The 11,021-nt window shown below is 51.3% G+C and overlaps 1 protein-coding gene across 1 annotated transcript; it reads right to left on the bottom strand.

Annotated features, from left to right (window-relative positions):
• Positions 1-475: 475 nt before the first annotated feature.
• Positions 476-8,782, bottom strand: LOC124696101 (probable beta-D-xylosidase 2). The gene is made up of 4 exons (XM_047228877.1): positions 8,393-8,782; positions 4,649-5,990; positions 3,905-4,527; positions 476-592 (listed from the first exon to the last, which is right to left on the bottom strand). The coding sequence occupies exons 1-4, from the start codon at positions 8,780-8,782 to the stop codon at positions 476-478; spliced, it is 2,472 nt and encodes an 823-aa protein (XP_047084833.1).
• Between the last annotated feature and the right edge of the window lie 2,239 nt (positions 8,783-11,021).

An 11,021-nucleotide genomic window follows, 5' to 3' on the forward strand; every position in this document is an offset into this window, starting at 1 on the left:
CTTCATGGCTACAGCTCGTACATGAAAGAAATTGCAACGAATTGCAACGAAATTGCAACGAATCTGGGAGCAATCTCCGTTGTCCCGGAGGATTCCATCAGCAGCTATATCCAGAGATTGGGCCGGAGGATTCCATCGGCAGCTCTATCCCCGCCAGTCCGCTGGCTCCGATTCAATGATGAGGACCGCCTCCCTCTCAGGAGAACAGGTGCCTCGCCAATACCTGGCAGCGCCGCCGTGGCTCGCACCCTGCACAATCCTCCCCAACCCATCAGAGACGAGCAATCCCCTCTTGGAAGCGGCGTTCGCCTGGACGATGTGGCTCGGATTTGAGCCTTGGAGGAGCGAAGGGAACTGCCGGCGTAGCTCGCGCCGCGTCCCGGCCATGCAGCGATTGGAACGCTGCGATTTGGAGAGGATGCGGTGAAGGAAGGAATTGGGTTGATTCCTTAATTTACTCGCGGCACTTTGCTTTCTAGGAGCAGCGGAGCTCTGATGCTTGCGCCCGGACGGAGGAGGCCGGGTTGCTGTGGAGCTCGTCGTGCATAGCGGCGATGGGCAGGATGTCATACGGGGCGACGTCTCGGTGGGACTGTAGGAGGAAAAAGATAGAAAAGGCAGAACATCATGTCAGGTCTGAGCGTGTGTTCACCTCACGAACATATCTAACTCCGTTAGACACATGTCGACTTCTGGGTGCGTGCTCACGTACCCATCTGCACACCGAGCTTCATTCGATGGGTGAATTAGGGTTGAACGATGGATATTTATAGGCCTGAGGGAAGAGATTCGTGCTCCGCATCCTGTGGTCGGAACACAAGCGTCGCGCCGTTGGATGGCTGACACGTGTCGAAAACCCTAAGTGGTAAAAACGGCTAAGGATAAGTTACCGCTCGAATCGCCCGAAAATGGCGCCAAAATTGGCGGAACCGTTTGAACCCTTCGAGGTTCCGGGTAAGAATTCGAAAATTGTTGACCGTAATCTCTGCAGGGGAGTAATCCGGAGACGTGTTGTAAAAATGATGTCGTTGGATGAAGTCCCGCGGGATGAAGGCATTTTCCGACTAAGAGTTGGAAAAGAAGAAAATGTGAAGTTGGAGTTCTTCAAGTTTCCCCATGTTACCAAGATTGTCGAAAGCTATAAGGTTTTAGCAAGGCGGAAACAAGAGGTGAATCTCGAAGAACTCTGGGGGCTACTGTTGTGGGTATACTTCATGGGTGTACCATCGACAATGCCTAGATCCGGCAAGCCCGGGTGGCCCACATACGGTGATGTGGCATGTGGCCCATCGGGCGGCCCAGTTGCTGTTGATCATGAAGGATGAAGTCCAGCCCAGGATCAGTAAGCCGGATCCTAACCGACCTTCGGAAGAAGCCGGATCCGTGGAGGCCCATAAGGAACCCGGATCCAGTACGGCGTAGATGGAAGGCGGATCTTTGACGTACACGGCAAAACATTGTACCGTAGTTAGGCAACCTGTAATCCGACTAGGACTCTTCATGTAAACCCTAGATCTGTGCGCCTTTATAAGCCGGATCCCGGGAGCCCTAGAGGAACAACCACAACTCATTGTAACAACGCGAAAGCGCCCAGATAATTTCAGACAAGCAGCAGTAGGCCTTGCCATCGTGCAGGTGGTCCGAAGCTGGGTAAATCGCGTACCACCGTCCCGAGGACTCTCCACCCAATGGCCCCTACTTCTTCTCCCCTCCATGAGGATCCCTCCTCTGGAGTACCGTCGAATAGGCAACGACAATACCAGCTTGCCACCATGACAGTAGCCACTCTATTCTCCATATCACATGTAATACCGCCTGGTTTTTCTGAACATAGAAGTTCCTCAAGGATGGTAGACCCTGATCGGTCCATTGCTATTGCGGCATTTACACATTCCTTGAGCCCCAAACCTTGCCATATCGCTTGTGCTCTAGGGCAACTAAAAAGCATATGGCGAATATCTTCTGCATTGGTCGAACAGACTGGACAATTGACTGAAGAACCAATGTATCTATTCGCTAAGACACAATAACATGGTACAATCCCATGTAAAGCACGCCACATAAAAATCTGAATTTTGCGTGGAACTTGTGTGCTCCATATTCTCTTCCAAACCTCATGAGGAGATGACATGTCTGAGCTTTCATGTCTCCACTCCGTATGATACGACAATTTGACGGAGAAGCATCCAGATTTGCTTAGACTCCAAGCAATAAAATCCGGCTGCCCAAAATCCGGAAGGGGAATCCGAAGGATCCTCTCCGCATAAACTGACCAGAAGGTTTGTCGGATCAAATCCTCATCCCAACCCCCTGTAATAGGACAGATTAGTTCATTAATTCGCGTTAAAATTTGATTGCCTCTAATGGTCACCACCTTCCTTGTGGGGCTAGAAGGTACGGATGATCTGCCCATATGTCAATAGTTTCTCCATTTCCTGGCCTCAAAATACATCATCACTTGAACGTCTTCAAACCAGACATAATACTTTGCCATGTATAAGAAGAACCCTTTTTCAAGACCGAGTTGATCAGATCTCCATCAGGGTAATATTTCACTCTAAGTACCTGTGCACATAACGAATCTGGGTCACTTAGCAGTCTCCATCATTGTTTAGCTAGCATGGCTTGATTAAAACAGTGAAGATCACGAAATCCCATTCCTCCTTCATTCTTCGGAATATACATCTTCCACCATGCCATCCAATGCATTTTCCGCTGAGTTCTTGATCCGCCCCACCATAACTTTGCAATGGCATTACAGATTGCTTTACAAACACTCTTTGGTATATTAAAGACCGACATAGCATATGCCGGTATGGCTTGAGCTATAGCTTTTAGGAGTATCTCCTTCCCTCCTATATATAAAAGTTTTTCATTCCATCCATTGATACGCTGGCAGATCCTTTCAATGAGATGCTGAAAACAGTCGCTTCGATCAATGCCAACCAGAGAAGGTAAACCCAAATATTTATCCGTGAAGGATTCCACCAAAATATTCAGGTGCGCACATACTTCAGTTGTCCTGAGCTTGCACAAAAGTAGAGCGATGCTGGCACAACGCCGGTCAAGAGAAAAATATCCTTATCTCTTTGTTTTTTTAATTTAGTCCCTAGAAATGGGAGGAATATACAATTTTGCCACGGTGTTGTCTCACCTCATGGTCAACCCGGTCAAATATATGCCACGTTGTCAAAATACATAGGCTACAGGAGGGAGTGACCGTATATGTGCTTCCTGAACGTCTTGAGTGACCCTAACTTAAGGTTTCCTATATACAGTGACCGAAATGAGCTTACGGCACAAGTTCAGGTACCATAGATGCATTTTACTCAAAAACCTATACAGTTCCAACTATCTCAAGCTTGCCACCCAGTTCCGAAGGCCTGAATAACATTTTCTCATGGCCTTGTGCACAGGAGAGCCATTTCTTCTTTAAACTTTTTGCAGCATGGATAAAGACTAGGGGTGATCCCTTTGAAAATGTAGTCATTCCTAGTCCATATGGCCCAAGAAATCAACATAATAATCTCCATAAAGAAAGACACCCGTAATTGAGCTCTAAGATCAGCAATTGCCTAGTGAATATCAAAATCCAGTATTGAAACTAAAGGCTCAGACTCTCCGCTGGTGCAAGAATTTTTTACATGATTGATTTTGGATAATTTTTGAAAACAGAGAGGACGAAACAGCGGTTATTTGTATTCCTTCCAGTTCAATCATTTGCAATACGTAGAACAGTTGTTTCAGTAATCAGGTGCAATTCCAATTTCCATCTCCACCTTCGCAGAGTGGCCGGCACCATGGAAATCCAATCCCGAACCAATCAACATTTGTTGATGCCAATCTATGGCTGAATCCTTCTTCCTACAACGGTTGCTTCAGTCACTAGCTTCTACTAGTATACCCCTAGCTGCTCAACCCCGAGCGTGACCGAGTGGGTCAGCTCGCCGATCGTCAGGCTGTGCTCGCCCACGGGGATCCTTCGGACCCCGTCCCGGTCGGCGACGCTGAGGCCATTGCAGACGTCCAAGCCCATCTTGACGCGGGCCACGCCACCGGCGGGGACATGCACCTTCTCGAACGCCACCAGTTGCCGAGCAGGCGCGCCGTGGGCGGCGGCGGCCGCCGCCGGAGGGGACGCGTACACGAGCACCGTGTGCGCGCCGTCCCGGTCGCCGACGTTCTTCACGTCGACGTGGACCGGGATGCTCAGGCCCTCGCACCGCGCATGGGAGACGCGCACGTCAGCGGCGGCGCGGCCAAGATGTGTCGTAGCGTTGAGGGAGGAGGCCGTGGCGGCGTGGTGGCCGGTGAGCCGGACGGAGAGCTGCGCCGGCGCGTGCGCGAGCGTGTGGGTGAACTTGGTGTAGCTGAGGCCGTGCCCGAACGGGTGGATCGTCGGGCCAGTGTAGAACCGGTACGTCCTGCCGGGGTACCCCTTCGCCGGATTGGCGCGCATCGCCATGTTCGTCATCGGCGCCTTCTGCAGGTAATCCTGTGGGTACCATGTCACCGGCAGCTTCCCTCCTGCACCAATTTGTCAATCCAAATCAATCAAACTCATAATCTTGCTTCAAACGTTTCATGTTCTCAATCAATTTGTGCCATTTTGTGGTAGTATATGTTTTTGTTCAAGTCAATGTTGTACCTGGGTTGTGGTGACCGAAGATCACGTCAGCGATGGCCTGCCCGCCGGCCTGGCCTGGGTACCCTGCCCAAAGGATGCCAGCGATCTTCCGGTCGTTCTGCGCGAACGCAATGTCGACGGGCCCGCCGGACATGAGCACCAGGATCACCGGCCCTTTGGCGGCCTTTGCCACCGCGGAGACGAGCTCTACCTGGCGACCAGGAAGGAGCAGGCTTGTCCGGTCCAGGCCCTCGGCCTCGACCTTCTGATCGAGTCCAACAAGGACGACGGTGGCGTCGGCACGGCGGGCCGCGTCGACGGCAGCTGCGATCGGCTGGTTGCCGCCCTGGCATGCCACGTCAGTGCAGCCCGCCTGGTGCAATACGGTCTTCACGTACCTGCCGATGCCCTGCAACGGCGTGGTGTACCCGCACGGCTTACCGGCGTAGTTCCCGATCATGGCGACGGTGGCCTCGGCGTGCGGGCCGACGACGGCGACGGTACGGTGCGTGCCCGGTGAGAGCGGCAGTGCGGCGGCGTCGTTCTTGAGGAGCACGACGCTCTGCCTGGCCGCCTCGAGCGCCAGGTCCTGGTGCGCCCGGGTGCACACGTGCTGCGGTCCGAGGTGTCCAAACGGCTGCGTGGCCAGGTCGCCGTCGTACATCCCGAGCCGCATCTGCACGATGACGGTGTTGGTGACGGCGGCGTCGATGTCGGCGTCGGACACCTTCCGCTGCGCGACGGCGCCCTCGGTGTACTGCGCGAGGAACGGTCCGCAGTCGAGGTCCAGCCCGGCTCGGAGCGTGGCGGCGACGGCGTCCTCGTGGGTCTTGGTGTAGTGCTGGTCGCTGTAGAAGACGTCGACGGAGTCGCAGTCGGAGACGATGTACCCCTCGAGCTGCCACTTGCCGCGGATGGTGCCGCGGAGGAAGGACTCGTCGGCGCAGGTGGGCACGCCGTTGACCTGGTTGTAGGAGCACATGACGCTGGCGGCGCGGCCGTCGACGACGCAGGACTTGAAGGGCACGTTGAAGGTGTCCTCCAGGTCCTGCGGGGTGACGACGGCGTTGAAGTGGAAGCGGTCGGTGCCGGACCAGCTGTCCAGGTCGTAGGCCGTGAAGTGCTTGCAGCAGGCGGCCGTCTTGAGACGCGTGTGGCCGCCGTGGTGACCTCCGCCGCCGTAGGGCTGCTGCAGGCCGCGGACGTAGGCGGCGGCGTAGCGGCCGGAGACGGCGGGGTCCTCGCCGGGGGTCTCCTGGCCGCGGCCCCACCGTGGGTCCCGGAAGATGTTCACGTTGGGGCTCCAGAAGGTCAGCCCCGCCTGACCGCCGTTGTACATTGCACGTCCCTCATCTGACACCGCCTGGATGCACGATTACACGTATGTTAGTACAGAGATAATATTACACGTACTGTTGATACAATACATATACATCAGAGAACAGATACAGCAGGAATCAAAGCGAAATGTACTTTTAAACCCATGTGCGTATCCTCCTGCCACCATGATTTTTTTTTTAAATATCAAAGAAAATCTGAATAAAAATTTCGTGAACATACATTGACATTCTGTGTCCACACGTCAAGTTTCGCGGGCAATCAATTTTTCTGTGTCCTGTGCAAGAAAGGTAAAGAAAAGATCTCATGACGAGTCTTTTTAGCACCGGTTTTTCTAATTTTTATATGCGACGTTTTCAAAAAGAAAACAACTTTGCAAGAATATATAACGTCGAGATGTATGTGCTACATTTTTTGTCGGAGAGCATATGCACATGTGTGCAAAAACGTCTTGGTATTATATATGCTCCTTACTGACTTCAAATTTCACTGTACTTTGACGAAAGCTTGCGATTCTAGTAGAAAGGTAACCTAATTTTTCATGGTGGATCAAAGGCACGTTTGTTATTGCAAGTTGTTTCAGATCGCCTGAACAACTTATTTTATTTATTAGATCGGAGGAACATTACAAGATTTAAACCTCTAAAATTTGTTAAGATTATACAATTTTTATGTGGCCTAAAATAAAAAGTGTAGTGTTCAGAGTTAAGATGTTGCACAAGTACATCATTTACCAACCTCTAGGATTTATTTTAAAAAAAATTCCAAACAAAGGGGCTACGTTTGTACTTTCCGACGATCGCGTGCAAAAGGCAAGCGGTAAACAAGTGAGAAAAAAAAATACTAATAGCAAGAGGAATCTTGCAGTGGCACGGCCGTCTAAGCAGGATGATATCTCTGCTTCTCCAATCACGTGGGTAAGCTGGAAGGATGATGTTACTGTAGCCTATCATGTCAAGTTACGATGTACCAGAAGACACAAGTCCAGTCGCAACTTGCTCGAAAGTCTGCACGGAACTAGCCTTGACATGCATGATTGTTTAATCTTGGCAGGGCCACCATTAGTTGTCAAGATATATATATTTTTCGTTTTCCTTTTTGTTCTAAGCTCTCAAGAGTGAAGAGTGACAACAATGTGAGCTACTATAGACTTATAGAGTGCAACTACTCCATGAAGAATTCAAGAGCTACCGAACCAACATTGCCAAGAGAGGTTTGGTCTACGTAGAACAGCACTGACACTGAGCGATCGACAGACTTAGGATGAAAGCAAAGCGTGTACGAAAAGAAGATATGCCAAATGAGAACAACTGAACATAGGTTGTGCAATGACAGCAAGAGTACACACCATAATACACTACACACTTTGCCCCTACTGTCGTCCATGGACCCACTATGGTGTCTTGTAACCGTAAGTGTCAACACTAATTCATTTCCTACCATATATATTCCTCTGAATTCTCTGCATGGTTTGGGTTGGACAAAGCTGAGATTCGGCTAAGCTAGAGACAATATATTTTTGGTGTAGCTAGGCTGGCTCGCACATGGGTGCATCTTGCCCCATACTGCCATTGGCCAACCAGGAATTCCACTAGCTCCTTCATTCCTTCCTTTCTGAAATATAAACAGACAGGAGTACCTAGCAACTAGATCTGCGCACCATGCATTGCGGTGATGAAATAACTTGCAAGCTGCTTGCAACTTGCAAGCTGCTTGCCGCATAAATTTAATTTGATCGATGCCCTTTTTTCTTTGTTTGGATGAATGAATTGTTGTCCTTAGATTTGCAGTAAAAGTAGCCTCGAAAGGTTAAAGGCGGGCACTTGCGAAAGGGCATATGGGGATAGGCTGCCTTTCCTGGTCCATCATCACACATGTTGGAGTACCAATCAAATCGTCCCTACACGCCGGCCGTACCACTGGATGCTACTACGTGCTGGGCCAGTGCAACAGTGCAGGGTACATACGGTACATAGTTAGTTGGATCCGTTCTAACTGAACCTACCTCACACAATCACTATTTTGATAACTGAATATTTCATGAACCAATTTTTAACCCACATTCAGACTTCAGGAGCATCGTGAAGACGCAACGAGTGTGTGTTTGGGAAATGAGTACTGTGTTCTGGTGTTTCTGAGCTGCACAACAATCGTGCGCCCTGGTTGCATTTCTCGATCAAATGACACGCCCGGACAAACGCGCATCGTGCCCGTGAGATTTGGCTTCGAGATTCGTGCTCGAAACCGTCAGCTCCCGTCAGAAGAAAAGAAGAAACTACTCTGCCCGAGACAGGCGCGGCGCACAGCGAGGGGCAGGGACACGGACAAACCAGAGTTCACATGCACGCCTAGCCAATGCCAATGCCGGCGGCGGCGTTGGCCACGGTAATGAGATTGAGGGCAGGCGTTTAGAAGGGCAGCACGTACCCGGCCGATGAGCTCCCAGAGCGAGGCGTTGAACGAGGCGGCGGTGCCGATGACCTGCGGGAACGCGGTGGCGCCCGGGAACGCGCCCCCGAAGCGCACCCCCGGCCCGGTGTCCGACACGCCGTGCAGCGCCTCCGACCACCACTCGTACCCGGCCACGCCCAGCCGCGGCACCCCGGCCGCGTTGTTCACCAGGAGACGCACCTTCTCGGCCCGGGTCAGCCGCGCCACCAGGTCCCGCGCGCGCGCACGCAGCGGCAGCGTCTGACGGCAGAACGGCAGCGACGTCGCCGGGCCGCCCGGGGCACACGCGAACGGGGCGCGCGCCGCGGCAGACGCCGCCGCCGCAGCCACCAGGAGGAGTGGCAGGATGAGGCGGTGGCGCCGCATTGTGGTGGTTGGTCTCTTGCGATGTGTTTGTGCAAGGAGCCGGGGAGGAGGCGTGCTTATATAACACGAGCGGAATGGCGCTCGATGTTGCAAATCGCAAGTGGCAACCACCTCTGAAGGATTTCGGAAAAATACTACGAAGTACTGTAATAATATGAGCAGTTCCAAAAAAAATTACTATTTAGTTATATACACATAAACTTTTTTTTTGAAACCAATGAAAGGCTTTAGAGTGAAATTTTCTGAATTTTGTACTAGGCAAATATAATGGTAAAACTGAGAGGGGATTTGGCTATCTTCTGAAGAAATTAAAGTATCATGGTTTACCAATTACCATAGATGACTTCACAAACTATTATTCCATATATAAGGGCATCTCCAACGGGGTGACGCAAACGAACACTGCGCGATCGTTCCGTTCGCGCGGACCGAAAATACGCCTACCCCCTGCTCAAGCGGGGTGACGCATAGTGTCTGAGCCATCCGCAGAGACGAGTGGGAAGAGCAACCGCAACCCTCTTTGTTATACGCGCCGCTATTAATCCTCGCTCAATAAGACCCCTGCACATGCGCTAATTCATCTTCAACCGGCCTGCCATTCATCTTATTTCCAACACCGGCGTGCCATTTGCGTGAAGCCATGAGCAACCTGTCGTTGCCATCTGACACCGACGGCGAGGGGAAGACGCCGGGATGGCGGCATTGGTGGGATATAGCTGCCCCGCTCAGCAACTCTAGCTCCCCGCCATCGGAGGGCGAGGAGGAGCGGGAGGCCGTCGCCAACGACGACCAGGATGAGGAGGGGGACGCCGTTGGCCACGACGGTCAGGACGGGGAGGGGGAAAAGGAAGAGGATTCATATGCAAGGTGGACACAGCTGGAGGTAGAGGAGGCAGCCGAGGAGGCGGCGGCAAGGAAGGAGGCAAGGGCCCGGGCGAGGGCGAAGGCTCGTCATCCGTTCACCGACGACGACGAAGACCCCAATGACCACTCGTCGGAGGAGAACTTAAGCTCGTCAGACGCGTTGACCGCCAGTACCTCTTCTGAGGAGGTGACGAGCAGGAAGCGCGTCTGTGAGGATGATGAGGTGGGGTTTTCTAACAAAAAGTAGCTAGTTTAAAATTTGTATGTTCTCGCAGTTTGTATGTTTAATTTGTTCAAACTTGTTACACTAATTTCAAATTATCAATTCTACTTAGAAATGTGTGTGAGGACAACGATTTATATACTTCGCATAGCTTGATCAAACACTGTTTCGATCAACTTCGCATAGGTTCGTGCAATAACCAAAAGAACTTTCTCCAAAATATCAATTCTACGTTAGAAATGCGTTGGCCCCGACGCAAACGGATAATTTACGTCCAACGACCATTTGAGCATCCGTGGATGGACGCAAACAAACGCACACATTGTTGACACCGAATAAAATAGCATCTCTTGCGCTGACTGCTATAACCGCAACTTGACAGTCTGCAGTAGCGTTGGTGGTGTCCTGTTTCCCACTTGCACGTGACAAGTAAAGGGATTTCTGGGACGTCGGACGTTGTTGGATTTTCAGAGCAAGTTGTTCGGTGTTGCATCCTGGTCATGATCCCGTCTGCCGCATTCCTGCAAAAGATAGGTAAAGTGGTGCTTGTGCCGTGCAGGTATTGATCAGGTGCAATGGTATTTTTGACACTAAACGATTGTGCTGGTATTTTTGACACTGACAGATTGTGCAGGTATTGACACTAAACGAGGTCAGAACTGGCAAACATCATAAGCAAAGGAAAGGATTAACCTACCATTGGGGATAACCAGAGAAAAGAAAGCACAAGTATGTTGCCGCTAAGAGGCTGTGGTAGAAGTTGTAGCAGAAGTATTATGCCTCTGTTAGAAGTGAAAAAATGTAGCAGGATCTTTTATATATATGATGTGACACTAAGGGAATTTCTAACGGGGCAACGTATATTGGACTCCAAAGTGGTCGCGCGTAACCGTTGGAAAATAATCGTTTTTGACCGCGCGTCGGCTTGCACCTGGGGTGCCCCCAGCGGGCCGACCCATATTGTTTTTCCAACATATTTTTCATTTAGCTCAAATGCATAAAATGTACATACAAAAACAAGAAGGAAGACCAAGGCCCTAGACTACTTGTCGTCTCCCGGGGCGGTTGACGGTCCGGCCCCGTCGTTGCCTCCCTTCCTCCTCATCAGCTTCTTCGCCGCCCGCCCCTCTATCCGTCGTGCGGTCGCTAGAG

Source organism: Lolium rigidum, chromosome 3 (assembly GCF_022539505.1).
Source record: "Lolium rigidum isolate FL_2022 chromosome 3, APGP_CSIRO_Lrig_0.1, whole genome shotgun sequence".
Taxonomy (NCBI): domain Eukaryota; kingdom Viridiplantae; phylum Streptophyta; class Magnoliopsida; order Poales; family Poaceae; genus Lolium; species Lolium rigidum.